The following is a 24,579-nucleotide window of genomic DNA, read 5'->3' as shown; positions in this document are numbered from 1 at the left end:
CGGCCGAGCGGAGAAGGGCGCTCTGTGTGCCGAGACACACGCGGCCTTTCTCGGCTTCGCTGGAAATGTCAAAAGGGAGTCGGAAGCTGTCAGCCCGAGGGCTCGGCGGCAGCGGGGGGGCGGCAGCGGAGAGCTGGAAACAGCTAGAAATAACTCCCTGCGGAGAGACCGAGAGGTTGGTTTGGTGGTGGCGGTGGCAGGGCAGAAGGGCATCCGCTGGGCAGGATGTCCCCTCTTTGTCCTAAGGACTCAGCTGATGTCTTAGCGGGGTGCAGAGAGCCCCAGAGAAGAAGGTATTTTGGGACTGGTTTGTCCCCCTGGTGCGCACCCATCCCTGTCCTGCTCTGCGGGGCGACGGGACAAGCTGGAAATGGGGGAGTGAAGCTGAACCCACATCACCCACCAGGCGGTGGGAGGCACCCGTGTCCCCACTCAGCCCAGTGTCCTTCCCTCTTGCTGAGAGCCGGGGAACTCGCAGCCGTGCCAGGGCTGCCGCTCCTGTGCAAGGGTATTTCCCACAGGGACGGAGGGGGTGGCAGCCCGGAGTCCATCCCGCCGCGGCACCAGCCCTGAGGTCGCATGAATTCCCAGGAGCAGAGGTCCTCCCTAACTGCCCCCTTCCAGGAGTGACCCCATTTAGGGAGAACCAGTGTGGGCACTTGTTTTCAAAACACGTTTCGCAGCCCGCCGGGTACAGATGGACAATAGGGATACATCCCTATGAAAAATGTCCATTTTTAAGGAGTGCCGGGTTTAAGCCAAAGTCACAAATTTTCAAGGCACCTCCGTGCGCAGCATGACCCGGGTACCTGGAAAATCCCAAACCGGAGCAGCATCCCGCAGGCAGCTCCCACCGACCGTTGGGGAGTGTTTATGGACACGTAACGGCAGGAAGCCGCCGGCCGGTGGGGCAGGTGTCCCGTCCCCCCCCCGCGGTGCTGCTGGCGGGACTGGCCCCCGGCCAAAGCAAATCCCGGATGCGGAAAGCCCGCACGGCGTTTCCCTCAGCCCTGATAAGGCTGACCTGCAAACGGAGCCACACACACACACACACACAAAAAAAAAAAAAAAAAAAAAAAAAAGTCGTCCTGGCCTCCCCCGGGGTTGGTGTGGTGCTGTGCCAAGAGCGCGAAATATCGCCCGAGATAAAAGCTGTGCCGCGCAGGCACCAAATGTCACCTGTCACCTGCAGCCGGCTAGATCAGAGGGGACGGGGGAGAGGGGACGGGGGACAAGAGCACCCTGCACCTGGGCAAGGCTTGGTCTTGTAGGGCCGTGCTGGGGATGAGAGGGCACACGGGGTGACACACAGCAGGAGGACGTAGGAGGGGGTGGCATGGAGCAGGAGGTCCCCAGAGAGCGGGTGACATTGCGCGGGTTCTGTATTTGGTGCAGCTGCCACAGCACAGCCCTAAATTGGGTTCGAGGGGGTCCCCGGGGAGGTGATGGGGTGATGGGAGATGGCAACGGGGGAGGCTGTTGGCGAGGGCTCTGTGGGGTGGTTGTCCCACTGTTGGGGTACGGCTTCCCCCAATGGCTTTAGCCTCCTCCGTCAGCCCCTTCTCCGCCAGCCCAGCCAGGTCTGAGCCCAGTGCAGGCGTCCGGCAGCCCCCTGAGGACCCTTCCCCACGTCACGGAATCACGGAGTTTCAGAGTTGGAAGGGACCTCTAGAGATCATCCAGCCCCACTCCCCTGCCAAAGCAGGATTGCCCGGAGCACATCACTCAGGACTGCATCCAGGCGGGTCTGGAGAACCTCCAGAGAAGGGGACTCCCCCCCCTCCCTGGGCAGCCTGTGCCAGTGCTCTGGCACCTGAACCGTAAAGAAGATTTTCCCGTGTATTTGAACGGAACTTCCTATGTTCTGACTTGTGCCCGTTGCCCCTCATCCTGTCACTGGGAACCATTGAAAAGAGCCTGGCTCCATCCTCCTTCAGCCCACCCTTTAGATACTTTTACGCCATAATAAGGTCTCCCCTCAGCCCTCTCTTTTCCAGGCTAAAGAGTCCCAGCTCTCTCAGCCTTTCCTCATACGGGAGATGCTCCAATCCCTTAATCATCTTAGTTGCCCTTTGCTGGACTCGCTCCAGCAGTTCCCTGTCCCTCTTGAACTGGGGAGCCCAAAACTGGACACAGTATTCCAGTTGTGGCCTCACCAGTGCAGAGTAGAGGGGGAGAATGACCTCTTTCGACCTACTGGCCACACTCTTCCCTATGCAGCCCAGGATTCCATTGGCCTTTTTGGCAACAAGGGCACATTGCTGGGCCATGGATAATTTACTGTCTACCACAACCCCCAGATCCTTCTCCTCAGAGCTACTTCCCAGCAGGTCCGCCCCTAACCTGTACTGGTGCCTAGCATTCTTCCTCCCCAGGCGCAGGACCTTGCACTTGCTTTTGTTGAACCTCATTAGGTTCTTCTCTGCCCGGCTCTCCAGCCTGTCCAGGTCACACCGGATGGCAGTGCGGCCCTCTGGGTTGTCAGCCACTGGTGTCCTGCCGGCCCACGCACGGCTGGAGAGCTGGGGAAGCTGCTCCCGCTCCGCTCTCGTGTCCTTTGTTTTGCTGCAGCGTCCCGGGGAGGAAGGATCCGAGCGGGAGAGGCGACGAGAGGAAACGCGCTTCCTGCCCTCTCCCAAACCTGCAGGCAGGAAAACAAGACCATCCTGGCGCAGCCGGCTGGGCCGGGACAGCCGAGCCTGCGGGGAGGGAAGCGTGCTGGGCTGGTTTATTTATGCAGCGCGGAGGCGTTCACACCACTGTCCTACGGGGACTGCGCCAGGCAAAGCCCCGGCCACCCTATAGCCCGTGGGTCCCCCGCCGTGCCCCTTCGCGATGCCGTGGAGGGGGCGATGGAAGCGGGAGCCGGCAGCCGGGCTCGGGCAGGGCTGGCGGAGCCGGAGCAAGCGGAGATGAACTCCGGCAGCCAGGAAACGGCTGGGACAAACCCCACCGGTGGCTTTTCCAGGTGCACCCTGAGCATGCACAGCTTCTCCCAGCCACCACCCACCCTGGTGGGGCTCCCAGGGCTTCGGGAGCCCGCTGCCCTAGAGAGGACCGAGGTGCTCAGCGTTTTGGGATCCTGCTGCCCCGGGAGCAAATGGAGTCATCCAGAGCTGCAGCTCTTTCCCACCCGTGTGTCCAGCAGCGTTTCGCAGGCCCTCTCCATCCAAGGGCCACCTGAATGAGGCGGGATGACGGCAGCAGCGTCCTCGCAGCCTGGCTGAGTGCTGTGTGTGTTTTCTCGTGTGCCGACACCGCTCGATTTCCGGGCTCCGTGCGGAGGGACAGGGACGCAGCCCGTTCTGTCAGTCTGCAGCCACTTCCAGCTCCCGGGGCGCTTCCAGTTCCCCGGCGCGCTGCCGAGAAGCACCCTGCCGCACGTCACACCATGTGCACACACGTACTCCCTTTCCAACCCCCCTGAGGGGGAAACTGAGGCACGATCACACGCGCAGTCCGAGTCGGGGCTGGCAGGGAGCAAAGGATTGGCATTTACAGGGAAAGCCATTTTTTGAGACCCTCTTCTAGATGAAAAAAAAACAAAACAAAACAAAAAAAAAGCTTTTTAATGTTTCTGATGAATTGAAAACTCATCAGATCCCGGAGCTTTTTGTGCCAACGCATGCCCTCAGGAGGGTCAGGGCCAGTTTCCCTGGCCAGCGTGAGGCCCAGGACTGGGGACAGCCGTGCCAGGCCCTGCCACGATGCCATGAAAGACTGCAGAGCCGCAGAGAGCTGAATTACGACATTCCAACACCAGAAACCCATCAGTTTTTAGCAAAAGTGCCCCTACAACAGCGAGGAAAGCCTGGCTAGGCCTCCTCACCACTCCGTGCGGGGTGGTAAGAGAGGTGCTGAACGCAAGGGCTCAGTCCCAGGCTGTGGCGATCCCTGGGCCTTACCTGTATCCTTACCGGGACTGAGCATCCCGGCGTCTTCCACCCACGCAGGCATCCGCCGGAATGTGCGCAGCCTCACGGCTGCCCCTTTACGAACGCGAAGCTCGGCACACGGGCGGGAGCAGCAGGAACGCCGGCAGGCGCTGCCATTTGCCTCCAAGCCTGGGTTCGGCTGCGGCTGTCGGGGGGCTGCCGGCCCGGGCAGGTGGGTGCCACAGCTCGGACCGGGCCTGGGGCAGCATCCCGGGCCCGGGGTGACGCCACCGCGCCGGTCAACAGCCGAGACTTGGGAAGCGCTTTTCTCCGTGCCACCTCCCAGATGCAGTTGTGATTTACAGGGGGTTAAAACACCAACCGGCCCCTGTGACTTCTCTGGCCGCGTCTTCGTATTTGAGTTTCGCAGAGTTTCCGCAGAAAACCCTGAACGTTAGAAATAAGGGCTGTCCCTTGGGTTTCATTCTTCACGGTCACCAGAGCTGAAAGCCAGAGGAGTCTTTGGCGCAGGGAATAACTCAACACCTCTTGTTCGAAGGCTGCTGTTGAGTTTTAGCCTGGAAATATCTCTGAGCTGCCACAGTTCTGTCCTCCAGCGCCGAATTTAGGCACCCTCAGGTCCGCATTCGCTCAGGGGCGTTGGGTGGTTCGAGGCCCCCCCACTGTTTCGCAGCCCTGCCCCCAGTGCCGGGGCGGCAGCAGTCACAGGGACAAGGTCTGGCACCCGCAGAGCCAGGGTGACATCACCTTCCCAAGCTCATTTTTCCTCAAATCCTCCTTTAGCAATTTTTTTTTTTCCCTACCTTCACAAGGAGGAAACAGGAATTGCTGTTCGGCAATGGGTGACATTTTTGTCGGATGTCCGAGAGCGGGAGCGAGGGACCTGGACGTGGGCCCTTCATGGAGCTCTCAGCCGGGACGTGGGGCACGAGCTCTGCGGCGCAGCCGGTGGGCAGACACCGCCGGGACTTCACTCATCGCGCCAGACTTTACCTTTCCAGATCTGGATGGAGAAGGCAGGCCGCACGGCTACGGAGGACCCGACCAATTTCTTTGCCAAGTAGTCAGTGAATCGAGAGGAGCGGTGCTGTTCTAGACCTGCTTTGGAGACAGAACGAGGGCATGAAATCACCAAGTTCATTACCACAGGATGCCGGAGAGGCCAAGTATGTAAATGGGTTGGAGAGGGACGAGGTCTGTCGGTGGAGGTATATCCATTAGGGCTATTAAGGTACTTCCGTCCGGATGCAAACCCTTTCTCAGGAAGTCCCCAAGCTGCCAGCCGGCAGCTGGGAGGGACGCCGGGAAGCACATCTTGTTTCTCCTGTTCTTCCCGTGAGTAGTGTTACAGAAGAGCCAGCCGGTGAAAAATACCCGGGGGGGTTCAGCTGCTGAAAAAGAAAGAAAAAGAAGCAAAAATGCTCTCTGAGGGTGTCAGCGTTGAGAGGGGTGGGAGCCGTCGGTGAGGGCGAGCTTTAAGGTGTGAAACTGCCAGGGGTCCCTGCGGGATGGAGGACGGCCCAGAGCTCAGCGGCTGAGCGCCCGGCGCTCGAAGCAGGCGGGGAAGAAAGCTGGCAAGAAAAGGAGACAAACAGCCTGCTGCTGGGACAAAGGGAGGGCTGCCAAAAACCCAGCGGGGCCAGGCCTGGGGAGCCCAGCCGGGGCGAGCACCGCAGGGCTCCCGGCCATGGGTGGGACGAGGGCAGGCGGTGTGCGAGGCCACGGGGACCGGGCAGGCTCGGAGGGGGTGTGTGGGGGTGTGCTGGGGGGACGATGGTGGGACAGGGAGCTGGACCCCAGCCACCCCCAGGCCCCCGACCAACAGCAGTGTTGAGCTCAGGGCAGGGGATATCCCACCGCCAAGGTGACATGGGCAGGGGATCCCCCTTTCTCCAGGGTGACCAACCCCGAGGTGAGCAGGGTAGGGACGTCCCCGTCCCCGGGGGTGACTGCAGTGAGGGTAACCCATACAGGGACCCCCCCCACATCCCCAGGGTGACCAGGGCAGGGGATCCCCCATCCTCAGGGGTAACCAGGAGAGGGGAACCCCAATCCCCATAGTGACTGGGGCAGGGGATCCCCCATCCCTGGGGTAATTGGGGGAGGGGACACCTCCCTCCCTGGGCTCACTGGGACAAGGGACACCCCTTCCCCAGGGTAACCAGGACAGAGCCCTCCCCGGGATGACCAGTGCCGGGGACACCCCCTTTCCTGGGCTCACCGGGACACCCCTTCCCCCCAGGTGACGGGGGGGGGGGGAACGTCGCACCGCGGGGGGCAACGGGGACAGGGACACCCCCGAGGAGCCGGGAGGGGGCGGTGGGGACCTCCGTGCCAGTGCTGAGCGGGGACCCCGGCGGGGGTGAGCGGCGCGGGGGCGGTGCCCGTCCCGGCCGGGCCCCGGGGGCGATCCCCGCCCGCCGCCGCCGCCGCCGCCGCCCCGCCCCGGCCCCGCTCCCGCCCGGCCCCGCCGCCGGCCCGCCCTCGGCCCGGGGCTGCGGCGGGCAGCGCTGCCCGGCGCCGCGCTCCAGCCCAGAGCCGCCGGGCCCGGGACGGTGGGGCCCGGCTGCAGCCCAGACGCCCGGGCGGCGAGGTGAGGGGCGGCGGGGACGGGACGGGACGGGGCGGCGGGGTCCGCCCGGCGGCGGCTCCGGGAGCGGCGGGGGGGGGGGGGGGGTTCGTCCCGGAGCCGCCCCGTAGGGCCCCCCCGGAGCCGTCCCCGCCGCCCCCGGGGCCCGCCGAGGGGACGGCTGCGGAGCCCCCGCGGTCGCGGCGGGACGGCGGCGGGATGGGGCGGCCTCGGCATCCCCCGCCTCGGGGGCTCCTCCCGGGCGGCACCGGGAGCGGGAGAGGGGCTTCTGCCCCCCCCCGGGGGTACCGGCACCGGCGGGACCGGGCTGGGCCGCTCACCCCGGCTGGCGGCGGCGGGGAGGCCCCGGGGGGGTCTCCTGGGCTGGGGGAGGGCGCCCCGACGTGCGGGGGTGGGCAGGGTGCTGCGGGCCCCCCGGGGTGCTGGGGGGCTCCCAGGGGTGTTGGGGACCTGTTAGGGCTGGGGGTGCTGTGAGGCAGCCGATGGTAGAGGGGACCCCCAGGGCTGGGGGTGCTGTGGGGCAGCCGATGGTAGAGGGGACCCCCAGGGCTGGGGGTGCTTGGGAGGACCTGAGGATAGAGGGGACCCCCAGGGCTGGGGGTGCTGTGGGGCAGCCGATGGTAGAGGGGACCCCCAGGGCTGGGGGTACTGTGGGGCAGCCGATGGTAGAGGGGACCCCCGGGGCTGGGGGTGCTGTGGGGCAGCCGATGGTAGAGGGGACCCCCGGGGCTGGGGGTGCTGTGGAGGACCCGAGGGTAGAGGGGACCCCCAGGGCTGGGGGTGCTGCAGGCACCCCAGGGCACTGGGGGACCTGCAGGACTGGGGAAGCTGGGAGGCACCCCGGGGTGCTGGGGACCCGCAGGGCTGGGGGTGCGACGGGGCACCCTAGGCTGCTGCAGGCCCCTCTGGGGTGCTGGAGGGCACACGGGGTGCTGTGGGGCTCGGGGTGCTCCCTGCCTGCACATGGGGACCCCGCCGTGGGGCTGTGCTGTACCCCGACCGTGCCTGTGTGCCCTGGGTGTAAATTTAACCACTTTGTCCCCACACACCTCCTCGCAGCAGGGTGATCCTGGGCCCTTGGGGCTCGTTGCCGACCCCGTGCGTTGTCCGTTGTCACCAGCCCTGGGGGAACCGTGGAGGTGCTGGTGGAAGGTGCTGGTGGGCAGCTGCGGCCAGGCTGCGGGACAAGCGGTAGATGTTTTCTAGTGGAGCCCTATAGAGCTATAGGTGTGACGGGGCACGTAGAGCTGATCCCCATGTGAGTACATCTGCGTATGGAGCGTGCGCCTGTTGTCCGGGTGTTGTTGTGTGAGCCGTCCCCGAGGTGCTGGAGCGGCTGCAGAGCCCGAGCAGCCCCTGCAAGCCTCCCGACCGACCGGGCTGACGATGACGACAACTCCAGAAATAACAGCCCAACCCTGAAATTAGGCTGTTGAGAAGATCGAAGCATTTCCCTTTCCCTCCTTGGGTCAGCGCCGCCGCACCCACCCGCAAAGGATCCGGCTCCTCCATGAGCAGCCCCGGTCTGGATGGCATGGCCAAGGTGGCCTGGGCGAGTGGGCGCAGGGACAGCGGGTGGCACGGAGCACAGGCCGTCCCGTACCGCCCCGGGGCAGGAGATGGGACCGGGACGGTGTGACGAGCCCCGGACGCCTCCCGTCCGCACCCAGCCTGCAGCACCGGCGGGTGACACTGCAGGTGATGGGCACGCCTGACGGCTGGCTGCGTGCGAGGAGCCCAAATCCCGGCAGGTCGCTGGCAGCGGAGGAAGCCGTGTGCTTGCTCAGTGGTTTCCCTTTAACTTTGGAACAGCCTCAGCCCGGAGCTTCGGCGCTTATCGCCTGTGCACAGCTTCGAGGGAAGTGTGCCTGGCCGAGATAAATCAAGTCGCGCTGGCCAGGGCTGCTCTGGACTCCGTTCTTCTCACATTCCTCATGACCTCAGTATTCTGGCTCCAGAGGAGAGCTGGGGAGAGCCTCCCTGGGTCCGGCCACGCCGGTGGAGCGGCTTAGGCTACACGGTGGCGTGTGGCCGAGCCAGGGCGGGGGCTGCCCCACTTGTCCCCCTGGTGAGGGAAAGGGCCCAAAGGAGCGCGGAGCTTTAAAAATAGCTCCCTCAGGCCTGTCCCCTGCCAGCCCGGGGGCTTGGGGACCCAGAGAGGGGTTCGCCCCATGGACCATGAGGCTGAGGGTCCCATGGGTCTGGCTGGGGCTGGGGCCCGGATACCGGATGGTAGCTGAGCTGTGCCGAGGTGCCCAGGCTGCCCCATCCCCAACACGGCTTTTTATTGTAACTGAGCGCAGCAGCTCCAGTTTTGGCCCCGAGTTTCCTGTGTTGGCGTCGGTACGATGGCAGGAGGGGGAACTAGAGGGCGAGCCCGGGGCGAAGCGTAGCCCTGCCTCTGCGGGGACGATTGGGTCCCCGCGCATCCTCCTACTCCTCCTCTCGCTGCTGAGCCTCCCCAGCGGCGCTTCGCTTCGCGCCGTCCCGCTTTTCTGTGGAAACACCGGGGCTAGAAACAAGGCTTTAATTTCTTCCGAAGGAAGCTGGGATCGTGCGGGCTGCCCGGCCTACGGCACCCGGGGGTCCCAGCGCTCGGCCCTGGCATCACCCAAGCCCGGTGCCCCAGGGGAGCGGCCAAAGCTGCCAAAAATCAGCCTTTGGCACCAAAGTGACCGACACGGTCTTCCCTCTTGGGACTTCAGCCCAGGTGGAGAGCGGCTTCTCTTTGAACTGGTGCCGCGGCGATGGCGGAGGGCCGGGGACAAGGCTGGCTTTGTGTGGCCGTGGGTGTGGGGACTTAACCCTGTCACCGCTGCTGCGTGCCGGGGCCGTCTGCCTCCGTTGCCCATCCTCACCGACTCAAATCCAGCCTGCCACTCGCCTCACTGCCCAGCCCAGCAAACCGGCGGCCCAGGGGGCAGTTTGCACATCACGGGGAGCCCCAGGGGGGGTTTGCACGTGGCAGGGACCCCGGGGCAATTGGCACGTGGCTGGGAGCCTGCAGGTCCCGTGGCCTGGCCTGGCCCTTTGTTTCGGGGCTGGGGGAAGGCAGAAGCTGCTGCCCTGGGTCCAGCCCGTCCCATCGGACCACAAGTAATAGGGGCTGAGAGCCATGAGGGAGCTGCGGGAGGATCTCCCCCGGCTTTGGGGACGGGCAGCCGAGCCCCACGGTTGACAGCAGCTGCTGGCATCGATCGGCTGGAGGGGCAGGACGAGGTGGCAGGGGGGGACAAGCCATGCGTCCCTGGGTGAGCGGAGGGGACAGCGGGGCGGTGCTCGCGCCTTCGCCGCAAGTGGGAGAGCGGTGTGGGAGACCTCCCGGTGGAAGCGGCTTTTCCTGGTGGGGCCCCAGGCAGGACAATACCCGGCCGGGCGGCGGAAGGGAGCTGCCGGCCGCTTCCCCCGAGGAAACGCACCCGCTGGCTCTGGCCCCTGTTGCTCTCCCTCTTCCTCCTGTTTGATTTACGGCGCGCGCGGAGCCCAGCGGGAAGTTTGTCCTGGCTCTGGTGCTGTTTAACTACCTGCAGCGGGGACCGTGCGGAGGGCGGGAGGGATTGGATGAGGTGGGGGATGCCCGGACCCTTTTTGGGCAAAAAGCCGACAGCACGGGGATGGTGGGGTGCCAGCACGGAGCTGGGATGATCCCAAGGGAGGTGGAAGGGTTGCCAGCACAAAGCTGGGATGATCCCAAGGGAGGTGGAAGTTGGGACGTGCCTCAGCTGCGGATGGGTTGGTAGAGGAGTGGGAGAGCCCCAGGATCCAGCCCGGTGACTGACGGGAAGTGTCTCATCCCTGCCAGGTTGGACTCAACCCCTCGACCCCGTGCCCTGGGGCTAGCGGTGGGAGGTTGCCACGTTGCCTGGGTGCCCAGCCTGAGCCTGGCTGCGGCTGCTCTGCCGGCTTCTGGTAGTCGCATGGTCAGGACAAGCCACCGGCTGACAACCGCAGCAGCACGGCTGGGGAGCAGCAGGCGGCGTCGCTGCGGGCAAGCGGGTGCGAGCCGGGGACCAGTGCGTCGTCCCCAAGCTGGGCCGTGTGACAGGAGCAGCCACAGCATCTCTGCTAGAAAAGTCCGGATCCTCCGGTTGTCACAGGCAGGGGATCTTGGGATGGATGCGGGTGGTTTTCTGATCCTGGGCCCTTCTCTGGGCAGCGCTGAGGCCTGGCTTCCCTTAGAGCTGTGTCTGAGCTGCCTTTCCTCCGTGGGACGCCTCCTCCCTGCTTTCTTCCGAAAATAGCCCGGTGCCAAATGTTTTGCCCACCGACAGCTGCACAGCCCCACGGCCACCTGCGCCCGTGGGCAGGGCCACCGTGTCCCCGCCACACAAGGGACCCCACGGGTCCCTGGAGGGTGACGCCGCGCGCAGAGGCAGTGGGTGCTCCCGGGATGCTGTTTGCCCCCATCCCGCTCCCACCTGGGACCTGGCACCCAGATGTTGTGGCAGGTCCCAGCTGAACGCGCACAGCTGGCAGCCCATGAACTCATCCCTGGATCGCAGCCGCATCCTTCGGGCTCTCCTCCCGCGTGCCTGTGCCGGGCTCCTGGGCAAACCAGGCTCCCATTTCATTCCCCCCCCCCCGGCCTCCCGCCATGCATTATCCTGCATTATTGACCGGGAAAAGCAGCCAGGTCCCTCCTGGGGGTCACCGGCCCTCGAGACACCCCAAGGCGGGGGTGGGCAGCGCAGGGCACCCTGGTCCTGCTCAGCCTGGGCAGCGAGGAGGGACATCACACCCAGCGACCGACGGGTGCTGGCAGCTGCCTGCGGTCACGTGGCTTTGGAAAAGCATCGATTCCCTTTATCCAAAGCAAACTTCACCGAGAAGCGCACCCGTAAGGGCTGCAGCCTCTCTTTTTTTTTTTTTACTTTTTTTTTTTTTCCGGCCCGTTCCTCCGGTGCGGCCGAGCTCTGACTCATGACTCTGCACCCTCAGAGTTGGCAGCGCGACCGCCATGGCCCCCCCGGCCCGGGCTGCGAAACATTCCTTAAATGTACAAACCATCCTCGGCCCCGCAGGCAACGCCGCGCTCGCTCGCCCGCAGCCGCCTCTGGCTTCAGCCCCGCGGCACCCGGGCTGGGGCAGGCGAGGGGGGCCCGGCAGATGGCGGGGGGGGGTGGCTGTGGGGGGCTCCCTGGGTGGGAGGCAGTGGTTTGCGGCCGCGTGGGGCTCAGCGGCCCCCCATTTGCAGGGGTTCACCAGACACGGCCCCATTGTTGTTGCAGGTTGATGGTCCCCTGGTCAGCAGCATCCTGGGGAGAAGATGGCTCAGCCCGCGCCCCTGAACCAGAACCTCCCAGGTAAAGGGACCGGGGTTGTCACCGGACAGGGACAGCGGAAGGACCGTGAGGGGGTGTCGTGTCCCGTCCTGATGGGTTTCCTCAGCCCAGCACTGACCCCGGCACAGTGACACTCGGCAGCACCGAGGGTGCCGGGGACGAGGCGTCTGCTGGGCCCACCGCCAGCAGAATCACAGAGGGGAGGGGGGGCCGCAGGCTGCAAATCCCAGTACGACCCAGTTGGAACAGCCTTCCTGTCTCCACCAGGTCCCTGCCTAACTGTTCCTGCTCCTCTTGCAGATCTCGGGGGCCCCTTCTTGTACCGGGACCAGGACGATGGGGAAAAGAGCTCGTATTCAGTGGAAACACCCTACGGCTTCCTCCTGGACCTGGATTTCCTCAAATACGTCGATGACATCGAAAGCGGCCAAACGCTCAAGAAAGTCCCGCTGCCTCGCAGGGCGAAAGGGGCCCGGCAGCCGCTCAGTGCCCTGCGCAGCCCCAGCAGCCATACCAGCGCCTGGACCTCCACCGAATCCCTCGCCTCCACAGCCAGCGAGGAGGGCAGGACCGCGCTTCTGCTGTCCCCACACGGCCGGGGACCCCTCGAGCCCCCGAGCAAGCCAACCTCCCATCCCGTCTCGCCGCCGCCGCCGGTGCGGCTGCTCCCACCTCCCACCCGCAAGTGCCTCGTGCGAAACCCGCGGGTGGAGAAGACCTTGCTGGAGACAAGCAGGAGGCTGGAGGAGGAGCAGGGCCATTTGCAGGATATTGGTGGTCCTTCCCGCAGTGGTCCGCCGGGTGCCCCAAGTCAGCCACCCCCCTGGGTGCCGGTGGGCGCCGAGGGCCAGGCGGGCTGGGGACGGGCAAGCCCCGGCAGCTCGGGACGCAGCACGCCGGCGGCGGGGCTCAGCGCTGCCCCACTGCAGCACGTGCGGGAGCAGATGGCCGCAGCCCTGCGGCAGCTCCGGGACCTGGAGGAGCAGGTGAAAACCATCCCCCTCCTGGAGACGCAGATCTGCGAGCTGAAGAGGGAGAAGGCCAAGCTGATGGAGAAGCTGGCGGCAGAACCCACTGAGGCTTTCGGTCACCCCCCTGGCTCCGAAGCAGTGGCGGGGGGCGAGGAGCCGCCCCGAGCGGGGCTGGAGAGCGAAGCAGAACCGGCGAAGGGGCGAGTGAGCAAGATCGCGGAGCTGAGGAAGCTGACGGAGAAGCTGGCGGTGGCAGAGCGGGGCAGCAGGGCTTGGCCGGGCAGGAGCCCCAGGGCTGTCGAGAGGCCGTGCCGCTCTGTGGCGGTGGGCGAGGACCGGGCCATGACTGACGCCGTCTTCTACTACCGGTCGCAGCAGGAGGGCGGCGACGTGCCGGATGGCGGGACGAGGGAGCGCAGGGACGCGGCTGTCTGGGTGCTGGAGTCCTCGCTGGGGGTGGCCAGCGAGGCAGAGCGGGAGCTGGAGCTGCTGCAGCAGACGGTGGGGCACCAGAAGGAGGTGATCGCCATGATGGAGGGGCACCTGCAGGAGGCCACGCGGGAGCTGGAGGAGCTGCGGCTGGAGGTGTGCGCTCGCCGGCCCCGCGGGCAGGCGGACAAGGAGGTGACGGCCAAGCCGCAGGTGGCCGAGGCGCTGGTGGAGGCGACGGTGGCGACACAGAGCCGGGCAGCCGGCGACCCACTGGAGACGGCAGAGGCAGGCGTGGAGTGCTGCCCGCCCACCGCCTGCGTGGGGGTGGGCTGCCGCCCCGACAGGCGAGACGTGGCGGTCGGCCCCGATTCGGCCACCGGGTGCGAAGAGAAGGGCAGCCAGACCGAGGTGGACAGCACTGTCCAGGCGGGCGAGGAGACAGAGCCTGGTGTGGGTGATGCCCCGAGCAGCCCCCCGGCGCAGAGCACGGGAGCAATGGAGGGGACGTGCCAGGACAGCCCACCCCCCGGGGCAGCCGCACCAGAGATGATGCACAGCGGCCAGGACCTGTCCCCAGCACGGGATGGCGGAGCTGCCCCGAGCCCTGTGGCCGGTGAGTTGGCTCCAGGGGTGACACCAGGGTCTGGGCTGGGATGTTCCTGCAGGAAGGGAGAGGGTGGCCCTGTTGGGGACAGCACCTGCAGGGCCAACACTGTCTGTGTCACAGCAGCCTGCACTCTGCCCGTGTCCCTCCCATGCCTGCCTGGGACCTGGCAGGTTTGGGGTGCCCAGGCAGCCACGTGGGGTGGTTCCTCCTCGCTGGCCCCCGACACCCGTCTCTCTGCCCCCAGGAGCCTTGAAGTCCATCATGAAGAAGAGGGATGGTCCCCCCCGGAGCGATGCCGAGGGCAGCAAGAAGAGCCTGCAGTTTGTGGGCGTGCTGAACGGGGAGTACGTGCCGAGGGGCTCCTGCCACCCCCCAGGGACAGCCCTGGCCCCCAGCACCCCTGTCTGGGGCGGGAGGCGCTGGCAGTGGGGGGCCTGGAGGGGACCAGCTGGGTGCCGTGTTGCCACTGAGGATCCTCCCTCCATGCAGGTACGAGAGCACGTCCAGCGAGGAGGAAGAGGAGGAGGAGGAGGAGGAAGGAGACAGCTCCTCTGAGAAGGCTTCAGCCGACAGCTCTGACAGCGAGGAGCAGGGGGACACCGAAACCTCGGATGAAGAGGCCGGGGAAGGCGAGAGCGAGCCAGGACAGGAACACGAGGGGGCCAGCGTGACCATCCCGGAGCCCCCCGAGGTGAAGGAGAAGTAAGTGTCGGTGGGGAAGGCTCTGTCACCCCACACAGCGGGGAGCCACGGGCTGGCACCGGCCCTGCTGACTCGGAGCATCTGCCCCAGTTCCGGTGCAGCCAATGGGAAAAACATCTTTGGCTCCTGCAGAAACCATTCAGCAGGAAAAAAAAAAAAAAATCCTTCCAGCTTCTTGGGTGTGCTAAGGAAAGGATGAGACTGAGGCCCCAGATACCTCTTTGCTGGAGAAGATAGTTTGGAGGTGGAAAAAAAAAATGCCAACAGCCCTTAATGGCATTTTTCAACAAAAGGAAAAAAAAAATGGCCTAAAAATGGGTAAATCGTGCCTGAGCACGTCCATATAAGGCTCGGTTGAGCGGGGGTTTGCAGAGGCTGAAGCCGCCCGGGGTGCAACCAGCAGGCTGGATGCTGTGCCATGGGGAGCTCGTGGAGGCTGACAGGCATTGGGGAGAGGAAGGGGACGCCTGCGGGGACACGGGGTGCCCCTTGCCAGCGCGGCTTTGGTGGGGGGGACGCAGCCCCGCACCGCAGACGCCCTCCTGCTCTCCCCAGGTTCGAGCTGAGCCCCAGGATGCGGGAGGCCTGCCTCATCGTCAAGACCCACCTGGGCCACCCTGGTGCCACCAAGAGCAAAGAGGTGGTGAGTGGGGTGCTGCGGGTGGGACAGCTCGCCCGGTCCCTGTCGGGGTCCCCTCCAGGGCTGGCCCTCCCCAAAGATGAGCCAGCAAAGCCCGGCTCAGCACCTGCCCCCAAAACACAGCCCTTTGCTCCAGGCTTTGTCCCAGACACCCCAAAACCCGTGTGAATTCAGCTCGGGCCGTCCCAGCATGGTTTTGGGGTTTCAGGGTTCTGCTTTCACCCAGTGCCCTCTGGAGTGGGATGGGTTGGGGGAGCCCGCAGCCCCCAGCTCAGCACCGCTCGCCGCCCGCAGCTCGCCAGCAGCAGCCTGGTCCTGCAGGAGTGGTTCCGTCTGTCCAGCCAGAAGTCATCCATCCCCGACACGGTTGCCAACCACCTCCTGGCCTTTGCCGAGGTCTCGCCGGCTCTCCTGGCCCACGTGGTGAACCTGGCAGACGGGAACGGCAACACGGCCCTGCACTACAGCGTCTCCCACTCCAACTTCCACATCGTGCGGCTGCTGCTGGACACGGGTCAGTGCTCCCCACCCCCAGAAACGTCCCCCTGCCGCCATCCCGCTCTGTACACCAGGTCACATCCTGACCATGCCAAGTGTCGGGGGGAAGGTGCTGGCAGCGGAGGGACAGGGAGAGCTGCCCTGGGCTGTGTCCGTGCACAGGTGGGGGGTTTGGGCAGCCACCGCAGCCCTTTGGGGAGCCTAGATTTGATGGGGGGGAGAGGAATCCATCAGCAGGTCTGTGCCTGTGGGGCCGTGGGACAGCTCGTGGCACCCTGGGCAGGGCGGGAGCCAGGCACGTGGCTGGGTCTGTGCCTCCCACCAGCCCCGGAGCAGCCTGAGCCTCCCCCCCACCCCGGCTCTGCCAATCCCCACAGGAGTCTGTAATGTGGACCACCAGAACAAAGCTGGCTACACAGCTCTCATGCTGGCAGCGCTGGCGGCCGTCGAGCAGGAAGATGACATGAACGTGGTCAGGAGGCTCTTCAGCATGGGCAATGTCAACGCCAAGGCCAGCCAGGTTGGTGTGGGCTGGGGGCCATCACATCCTAACCCTCTCCCCTCACCCTCAAGGAGCTGCCAGGGTCACACCTGGCTCCTCCAAGGGCAGGACAGTGGCTCCAAAACCTGGAAGGGCCGGTACGTGGGGAGGGCATCTTATTAGGAGCTCCTCCTGCCTGGCATGAGGGCTCTCAAGGTTTCACCCACCCTTCATGTCCAGCCAGGGAGGTGCTCAGAGGCTGTGCAGGCACTGGGGATGGCAGTGGTCCGTCCCCAGGGCAGTGGGAAGAGAGGATGGCACAGCCAGGGCAGGAGCAGCCTGGCAGTGTTCCTTGACTTACAGGCTGGCCAGACGGCGCTGATGCTGGCTGTCAGCCATGGCCGGCAGGAGATGGTGGAAGCCCTGCTCACCTGCGGAGCTGACGTGAACCTACAGGACGAGGAGGGCTCGACTGCACTGATGTGCGCCTGCGAGCACGGCCGAGTGGAGACGGTGAAGCTGCTGCTGGCTCAGCCCACCTGCAACATCTCCATCGTGGACAGCGTAAGCCTCTGCCACTTGGGGGGGCCTAGGCACACTTGCCTGCCCCACATCCCATCCCCAGACCTCTTCCCAACTGCTCTCCCTTCCTTTTTAGGACGGTAACAATGCTGTTGCCATTGCGCTGGAGGCCGGTCACAGCAACATCGCCGTGCTCCTCTATGCCCACCTCAACGGCACAAAGGCACAGCTGCCCGTGAGTACCGCAGCCCCTCCAGCTCCTGCCACCTGCCCTGTCCCACACAAGAGCCATGGAGGTGGCACCGTGCCACTGGCTCAGCTGCACAGTGGGCAGGTGGCCCCGTGGGAGGGGACAGGGCTGTGACACAGCTGCTGCTCCCTAGGAAGGGGCTGCAGGGATGAGGGCAGAGTGTCCCAGGTGCCACATGCTTGGTGCATCTTCAGCAGCAGGGACCCAGCCTGGCTGGCCCTGACTGAGAGTCACTGGAGGGGGTCTCTGGTGACATTTCATGACTCTGCTCTCTGTGCAGCAGGGAACGTCACCAACAGCCACGAAGAGCCCTGGGAGCCCAAAGAGACCCAATTAAAGTGGCCTTCGGATCCAGCTAGGGGCCAGCTGTGTGCCAGCCAGCCACCATCAGCGCTAGGCTGTAATTCATGTCCCCTCTCCTGCCGTTCCTTTGTGTGCCCAATCGCTCCCTGCAGCTGCAGACGTTTTAATCCTCCTGCCACTAGAGCAGGCGGCATCCCTGGGCCTCACTCGCCCGTCTCTGCTGCTGGAAGCAGCCCACGCACGGCCACCTTGCTCCACCACAAGTGACAGAGGAGCCAAGCATCAAGTGACCTTGGGGTGGGAAAATGCAGTGCGCAGAAGCCAGCCCCATCCCCTCTGCTCCCCCCCAACCGCTGGAGCTGCATGACCTTGGAGCCCTCTGCATGTTGCTAACTCACTGCAACAGCGGGTAACAAGCCCAGCAGAAATAGCACCTGGTTTCTGCTCTGTCAGCCAGCTCCCGGCAGTTCCAGGGGAGAGCAGGGCTGCGGGAGGGCAAGCAGCAGCCCCCTGGACCCTGCTGTGCTGCCGGAGGGGAAACGGTGCTCAGCGACGGGAGAGAGGACACAAACCAGCTGGTTAACACTGCCTCAGACACGGGCTGGGAGCACTTCCAGCCTGAAGCGCCTGCCCTTCTTTTGTGGCATTTCCTTTCCTGACTGAAATATGAATTGTTTCTAGCACATGCACACAAAGCAAAAAAAAAAAAAAAAAAAAAAAAATTTACTGCTTATTCAAAGGATGGAGTTCAACATGAAATCACTCGGTAATTTGATTTGCTCAATGGGAACAAAACTTCTGGGCACTTGGGGCTGCAGCCAAGCTGACAGAAGGGGGCCAAGAGCCATGAACACATTTAGGGACTGACACTGCCCAGCCGATATCCCAGACATGGAGCAGGGACCTTCTCCCAAGGGAAAGATAGCAATTACCTCCTAAGCTTTTCCCACTGTAAACAGTCTCACAGCCACTGACTGGGAAGGTAATCAGAGCCCACAGCCAAGTCCCTCTCTGCCCACTTTCCTTCCCAAAAGGGAGGAGAGCGGCTGAGGATAGCTCAAGATAAATAAGAGACCGGCAAGAAAAGCTGAGAGAGAGCCTGGGGCCCATGGAAATGGACACGTATGTCAGAGGACGTGTGTGCATCTGTGCAAGTGTGTGTGCGCACCAGGCGGGGTGGGAACAAAGGTAAAGACTAAGGATCGGGAGGAAGAAGGAAGAGGCTTTCACACGTGAAGCCGGCTCCGCTCTCTGAATCTTTCACAAAGGTAATGCCTGTCGCAGCCCCCGTTTCTGCTCCTTGGCCCAGCCTCCCCCAGCATCACTCCTGCCCCACACAGGCCTGTCTGAGCCATACTGTAAGCTGGGAAATGCTCCCCAAGAAACTCGTTCTGGGCAACACGCTGCTGTCCTCGCAGTGGGCCCGGTTCAGCTTTGCACTGAAGTTAACACATGATGCTCACAGCCACTCTCTAGTACACTGCTCTGTATGTATTCCATACTCACTGCTTTGGTTCCACAGGTTTGTTTACTGATATCTTAATATTGATGTTTATTTTTAAGATATAAATAAAATTTAAAGTAAAATTATTTTGAAATATTACAGTGACGATCAGCATTCTCCTGCCTCCTTGTCTGGCTCAGGCTACAAACCCCAGAACAGCTTCAGCCATGGGACAGCCTGGCACAGCCCTCGCCCCGAGCAGTTGCCTGCACATTTCAATTCATTCCCTGCATGTTTATGAACTGGCTGCATCCATTAGTCTGGTTTTCTTCCCCATCAGTCTGCTTTTCTTCCAGGAACCCTGACTCAGGTACCAATGGTGTCTTCTGGCCTGTTTCACTTCACAGGACCGAGCGGGACACTGGGACCAGATGTAGCCCTTTGTTGATACTAAGCTGCTATTAAAGGACACTCATCAGATTGAGAGTGGAGATGCAAAGTCACCTCCCTCCTCACGTGGCCAAGGGCTACGCTGACCCCGCAGGGATATTTGGGAAGGGCTACAGCTGCTCTGAGCCACCTCAGCTACAAGTTTACCTGCCTGGCCACCGACTCACAACTGATGCCTCCTGTCTCGGTCACTCAGCACAGTCAGGGCTGGCAGCTGCCAGAGCAAACGCTCTTCAGTCATTGCTAAAGCTGTGCAGGGAACAAACAGCAGCCAGCGAAGTAAACTCCAAGGTGGATTTTTGCACTCAGAGCAGCTCCCCAGAGCTCTGCTGCATCACAGGAATCAGGGTAGCACAGCCCCCCTGATGTTCTGAAAGCAAACAAGCACCAAAAAAGAATCAAGAACCAGATCAAGCAACAGCATGAGCACATATTGACAAGGGCCTTCTCTTGAGCACAAAATGCACCTCGGGCCACCCAGGGGCTCACCAGGGCACAACTAACACCCACAGGAAGGAAAAAAAAACCACAAACACTCTTCCAACACCAGCCCTAACAGCAATCCTCACTATCTGCGCAGGTTCAGCGATTTGAACATCAGTTCCTCAGCTTTAGGATACTCAAACCCTCAATCCCACCTGCCACTAAAGTGCCTTAATCAAGTGCATGACATTGAAGGGTGAAGAACATCCCCATCAAAGACCACAGGATCAGGAGCCACCAACCTGGCTCAGTTCAAACACACCACAAACCAGTAACACTATTACCAGACAGAAAACAGCAGTACTGAAAGAACAGCCCTTGAACTGTGACCGTTTTCAGGCTCATTCCTAATCCTTTCAGCCTTACTTTTACTTTTTATATATATATATAATAGCCTAAACCAAGAAATCTTTCTGGTGGATTGTGTGATGGAGGAGAACCCCGAGGAAGAAAATAAGTGAGACTGATTTATTAACTCCTCTAAGGGGAGAGGGACAAGCCCTCGCTCTCTGTGTGTGACTGCCAGGAAAGACAGCAAGTAGGTGTATTTATAGCAGCATTTCTAGAATAGCTTACTGAGGACAGAAAGACAGAAGCAGTAGCCTGTTGCTTTGCAAGCTGGTATAAAGCTTGGCTTTCAACTTGTAATGACACTCCACAGAAGTCCAGCAAGTTTAGCAGTGCCGCTTTACTGGTTACATACAGAAAGACGCTTACCAGAAAGGTCAGGATTAAGGTTGCTGTAATCAAAAGAGAGAATTGTTTTTGTTGTGACAGGTTAATAAAAATGCAAGAACACAATCATATTTCAATTAAGGCATTACATGTAGCCTGAGAAAGAAGCCGGGTGCACTTCTGTCCCTCTGCTGAACCCAACAAGGAGGCAGGTGCTAAGGGCTGTGGCAAAGCAGAGCGCTCACGCATTCAAATGAAGGAGGCCCAGGCAAGGGATTACTGGAAAAACCCTTTATTGCAGCAGGGCCACCGCCACGCTCCTCTCCATCCGTGGCCCAGGCCTGGCTGGGGAGATGCCAGCCAGCCGTGAGGCTCCATCATCTGAAGGAGAGCGGCGGAGGCCAGGGTAGCCAGGCCCGACTCAGCGCAGCCGTCGGGCCTCACGCTCCGACTCCAGCAGGGTGAGGACATCGCCTTCGCGAACCGGCCCCTTCACGTTGCGGATGATAGAGCGGCTGGTGTCATCCATGAACTCCACACGCACCTGCAGGGTGAGATGGCATCAGCCCAGCCCAGCTGTTGTCCCAAATCTGGGTTCTTTTCTGCTTCAGTGTTCAAGAAACAGATATACACACAATAGTGAGATGTTTAATTTCTGCGTAGATATGAGTGCTAGGTCGTTCATCCACAAGGCTGGCACACTGTACCTTTCAAGTAACAGTTAAGCAACAGTTATCAGTACTTTCTACAGTTACACTTTGCCATCCTCATTCCCATTGGTTCTTACTGTGCTTGGATTCTACTCAAAAATTACAGCATCCTCTCTTTTTACTACGCATAGAATCAAAGAATTATAGACTGGCTTTGGTTGGAAGGGACCTTAAAGCTCAGCCAGTGCCATCCCCTTGCCCTGGGCAGGGACACTTCCCACCAGCCCAGGTTGCTCCAAGCCCCGTCCAACCTGGCCTTGAACACCTCCAGGGATGGGGCAGCCACAGCTTCTCGGGGCAAACTGGGCCAGGGGCTCACTGCCCTCACAAGCAACAATTTCTTCCCAGTATCTCATCTAAATCTCCGCTCTTCCAGTTTGAAGCCATCACCCTTCATCCTATCACTACATACCCTCGTAAAATGTCCCTCTCCAGCCTTCTTGAAAGCGCCCGTCAGGGCGCTCCGTGAGGAGGGGGCTTTTGTTAGTAGGGGGCTTTCCCTACCCGAGGGCGAGTTTTTCATTATGTTAATTAGCGTAGTTCACTCACAGTTCACGTGACTTCTTCAGCCTTGTTAGCAGTTCTGTTCCCCTTGAGCTTAGCCTGGTATTCCTTTTTTTTTTTGGCTAACTTACGGTACCGTCCTTTTCTTTCTCCAGGGCCGCATCTCACTAACTATTTACAGCGGGTAACTGCACCCTTCGCTTCTACTATTTCTCCAACATGGCGGCGCCGCTCCTCCCCACCCCCCCCCCGCCGGGCCTGTCCCGCTCACCTGCGTGCACTGCCCCTGGGAGCCGGTCCGGCCCAGCACTTTGGTCACCTGCGGAGATAGAGGAAGGGATTAGCGGGGTCCGGGTGCCGGTGTCCCCCTCCCCGGTCTCGGTGTCCCCCGGTCCCTACCCTGGCCAGCTTGATGGGCTGCACGCGGCTGGTGTCCATGGCGGCTGAGGTAAAAAAAAAGGGGCGTGGCTTCGCCGCCTCTCCCTTCTTATAGGGCACCAAGTCTCGCGAGATCTAGCCCCTTCCCGGCATCCCCCGCGGCTCCCTGCCCTTCACAGCGGCCAAGATGGCGACGGCCACTCGCATCATCCAGCGCTTCCGCAACTTCTTAGCGGGGGTAAGGGCGGTCCCGGCCTAAAGCGCTCCTGAGGAAAAACGGACGCTGCGCGACCCCCGTGGGCCGCGCAGCGCCTGACACGCTCTCGCCTTGCCTTGCAGCGGGACCTGCAGGCCAAGCTGCCGCTGCGCTACACCGAGATCTCCAAGAGGTACCGGTGGGGCGGGCAGGGTAGTGGGTTTTCTGCTCGCCGGCCGCTACTGAGGTTCTTGTGAACCGTTCTTCGTCTAGAACCCAGCCGCCGCCTCGGCTCCCGGTGGGTCCCAGCCATAAGTTCGCCAATAATTATTACTGCAGCCGGGATGGACGGCGAGAGTCTCTGCCGCCCATCGTGGTCGCGGCGGCGCAGAAGACCCTCGCTGCGGGGACTCAAGCTGGCAGGTAGGCCTGAGCTGCCGCTGTTGGATCTGAGGGGGTTTAATCCTTATGGGCCAAGTGCAAGGTCCTGCACCTGGGTCGGGGCAATCCCAAGCACAAATCCAGGCTGGGTGGAGAATGGAGTTAGAGCAGCCCTGTGGCGGAGGACTTGGGGGTGTCAGTGGGTGAGAAGCTCCCCAGGAGCCGGCAATGTGTGCTGGCAGCCCAGAAAGCCCCCCGCCCCCTGGGCTGCATCCCCAGCAGCGTGGCCAGCAGGGCCAGGGGGGGATTGTGGTCCTCTGCTGCGCTCTGCTCTGGGGAGACCCCCCGCAGTGCTACCTCCAGCTCGGGGGGTGCCCACAGCAGAAGGCCCCGGAGCTGTTGGAGCGGGGCCAGAGGAGGCCCCGGAGCTGCTGGGAGGGCTGGAGCCCCTCTGCTGGGAGGACAGGCTGGGAGAGTTGGGGGGGGGGGTTCAGCCTGGAGAAGAGAAGGCTCCAGGGAGACCTTATTGTGGCCTTTCTATACTTAAAGGGCACCTACAGGAAAGATGGGGACAGACTTTTTAGCAGGGCCTGTTGCGATAGGACAGGAGGTAATGGTTTTGAACTAAAAGAGGGGAGATTCAGACTAGATATAAGGAAGAAATTTTTTACATTGAGGTTGTGTGCACCTGGCACAGGTTGCCCAGAGCAGCTGTGGCTGCCCCATCCCTGGAGGTGTTCAAGGCCAGGTTGGATGGGGCATGGAGCAACCTGATTGATTTGAAGATGTCCCTGCCCATGAAAGAGGACGTTGTACTAGATGGCCTTTAAACGTCCCTTCCAACCCAAACTGTTCTGTGATTCTGTGGTTTAGCGGTAGACTTAGCAGTGTGAAGTTAATGGTTGGACTCGAGAATCTAGAAGGTCTTTTCCAAGCTAAAAGATTCTATGACTCTGTAATGAAGCCTGTATTCCTGATTAAATCAGAGTCTGGTTTTCATGGTGTTGCTAAAGCCTCTTCTCTCTCTACCCCAGTTCAGGCTCTGCAGTGACAACAGCTGAGAAAAAACCAGTGACACCAGGACCAGCACTTAAGAAGTGGGAAATTTCAAAAGACCAGCCCTACTTGTGAGAAATAAACATGATGAGGCTGGATCTGCAGGTCAGTTTGTTACAAAGCAGCACTGTAATGGGGAGGCCTGCAGTGGATTTTGCTACAGCAATGCTGTGTGGAACTTTTCCTAGTGCTGCTGAGGAATGACTAATAAATATATTTTAAGCAGTGACTATTCCCCCCCACCATTTTGTCTGTTCTATTTGAATTATCCATATTACTACTCTTTAATATTGCTTTGGGTTTAAGCTTTTCTTGACGGAATGGCAATCCCAAGCCCAAATCCAGGCTCGGTGGAGAATGGAATGAGAGCAGCCCTGAGGAGAAGGACTTGGGGGTGTCGGTGGGTGAGAAGCTCCCCCGGAGCCGGCAATGTGCGCTGGCAGCCCAGAAAGCCCCCCGTGCCCCGGGCTGCATCCCCAGCAGCATGGCCAGCAGGGTCAGGGGGGGATTGTGGCCCTCTGCTGCGCTCTGCTCTGCTCTGGGGAGACCCCCCCGCAGTGCTGCCTCCAGCTCGGGGGGTGCCCACAGCAGAAGGCCCCGGAGCTGTTGGAGCAGGGCCAGAGGAGGCCCCGGAGCTGCTGGGAGGGCTGGAGCCCCTCTGCTGGGAGGACAGGCTGGGAGAGGTGGGGGGGTTCAGCCTGGAGAAGAGAAGGCTCCGGGGAGACCTCAGAGCCCCTTCCAGTGCCTAAAGGGGCTCCAGGAGAGCTGGGGAGGGACTCCTGATCAGGGAGGGGAGCGATGGGATGAGGGGAAACGGTTTTACACTGAAAGAGGGGAGATTGAAATGAGATCTGAAGAAGAACTTCTTGGCTGTGCGGGCAGTGAGCCCCTGGCGCAGGTTTCCCCGAGAAGCTGTGGCTGCCCCATCCCTGGAGGTGTTCAAGGCCAGGTTGGACGGGGCTTGGGAGCAACCTGTGCTGGTGGGAGGTGGGGTGGGACTGGGTGAGCTTTCAGGTCACTTCCAACCCAAACCATTATGTGATTCCATGAATAGCACAATCACATGTGCCTTTGTGCTTCGGCGTGGTGGATTTTAACCCAACTCTGTGATCCTACTTCAAGGTGAGA

The 24,579-nt window shown here is 62.0% G+C and overlaps 3 protein-coding genes across 4 annotated transcripts; 2 read left to right on the top strand and 1 right to left on the bottom strand.

Annotated features, from left to right (window-relative positions):
• Positions 1–6,400: 6,400 nt before the first annotated feature.
• Positions 6,401–17,863, top strand: KANK3 (KN motif and ankyrin repeat domains 3). Of its 2 annotated transcripts, none has more exons than XM_082495285.1 (11): positions 6,401–6,489; positions 11,715–11,789; positions 12,069–13,784; positions 14,023–14,122; positions 14,268–14,480; positions 15,036–15,123; positions 15,415–15,634; positions 15,996–16,138; positions 16,463–16,663; positions 16,758–16,856; positions 17,155–17,863. In XM_082495285.1, exons 2-11 carry the CDS (start codon positions 11,753–11,755, stop codon positions 17,206–17,208), a joined length of 2,871 nt encoding a protein of 956 aa, XP_082351411.1. In that variant the 5' UTR covers positions 6,401–6,489; positions 11,715–11,752; the 3' UTR covers positions 17,209–17,863. The 2 variants fall into 2 exon arrangements, with proteins under 2 accessions (XP_082351411.1, XP_082351410.1); XM_082495284.1 differs by having other exon boundaries at positions 17,152–17,863.
• A 2,639-nt stretch (positions 17,864–20,502) lies between these two features.
• RPS28 (ribosomal protein S28) lies at positions 20,503–21,893 on the bottom strand. The gene is made up of 3 exons (XM_082495440.1): positions 21,840–21,893; positions 21,712–21,759; positions 20,503–20,770 (listed from the first exon to the last, which is right to left on the bottom strand). Exons 1-3 carry the CDS (start codon positions 21,876–21,878, stop codon positions 20,648–20,650), a joined length of 210 nt encoding a protein of 69 aa, XP_082351566.1. The 5' UTR covers positions 21,879–21,893; the 3' UTR covers positions 20,503–20,647.
• An 86-nt stretch (positions 21,894–21,979) lies between these two features.
• Positions 21,980–23,681, top strand: NDUFA7 (NADH:ubiquinone oxidoreductase subunit A7). The gene is made up of 4 exons (XM_082495425.1): positions 21,980–22,056; positions 22,158–22,207; positions 22,288–22,437; positions 23,430–23,681. Exons 1-4 carry the CDS (start codon positions 22,006–22,008, stop codon positions 23,524–23,526), a joined length of 348 nt encoding a protein of 115 aa, XP_082351551.1. The 5' UTR covers positions 21,980–22,005; the 3' UTR covers positions 23,527–23,681.
• Positions 23,682–24,579: the final 898 nt, after the last annotated feature.

This window comes from Vanellus vanellus (assembly GCF_965231255.1).
Source record: "Vanellus vanellus genome assembly, chromosome: 25".
NCBI classification, from domain to species: domain Eukaryota; kingdom Metazoa; phylum Chordata; class Aves; order Charadriiformes; family Charadriidae; genus Vanellus; species Vanellus vanellus.
The sequence above is the reverse complement of the archived record's forward strand: the minus strand, read 5'-3'. Positions and strand labels throughout refer to the sequence as shown.

What these genes read in the sequence shown, in the direction of transcription:
- KANK3 (XM_082495284.1), top strand. Translation starts at nt 11,753, where the DNA reads ATGGCTCAGCCCGCGCCCCTGAACCAGAACCTCCCAG. An exon ending in CCCCCCGAGGTGAAGGAGAA is followed by an intron (nt 14,481 to 15,035) that starts GTAAGTGTCGGT and finishes TGCTCTCCCCAG; the next exon opens with GTTCGAGCTGAGCCCCAGGA. An exon ending in CCACCAAGAGCAAAGAGGTG is followed by an intron (nt 15,124 to 15,414) that starts GTGAGTGGGGTG and finishes CGCCGCCCGCAG; the next exon opens with CTCGCCAGCAGCAGCCTGGT.
- RPS28 (XM_082495440.1), bottom strand. Translation starts at nt 21,878, where the DNA reads ATGGACACCAGCCGCGTGCAGCCCATCAAGCTGGCCAGG. An exon ending in AGCCCATCAAGCTGGCCAGG is followed by an intron (nt 21,760 to 21,839) that starts GTAGGGACCGGG and finishes CTATCTCCGCAG; the next exon opens with GTGACCAAAGTGCTGGGCCG. An exon ending in CCCAGGGGCAGTGCACGCAG is followed by an intron (nt 20,771 to 21,711) that starts GTGAGCGGGACA and finishes CTCACCCTGCAG; the next exon opens with GTGCGTGTGGAGTTCATGGA.
- NDUFA7 (XM_082495425.1), top strand. Translation starts at nt 22,006, where the DNA reads ATGGCGACGGCCACTCGCATCATCCAGCGCTTCCGCAACTTCTTAGCG. An exon ending in TCCGCAACTTCTTAGCGGGG is followed by an intron (nt 22,057 to 22,157) that starts GTAAGGGCGGTC and finishes CTTGCCTTGCAG; the next exon opens with CGGGACCTGCAGGCCAAGCT. An exon ending in TACACCGAGATCTCCAAGAG is followed by an intron (nt 22,208 to 22,287) that starts GTACCGGTGGGG and finishes TTCTTCGTCTAG; the next exon opens with AACCCAGCCGCCGCCTCGGC.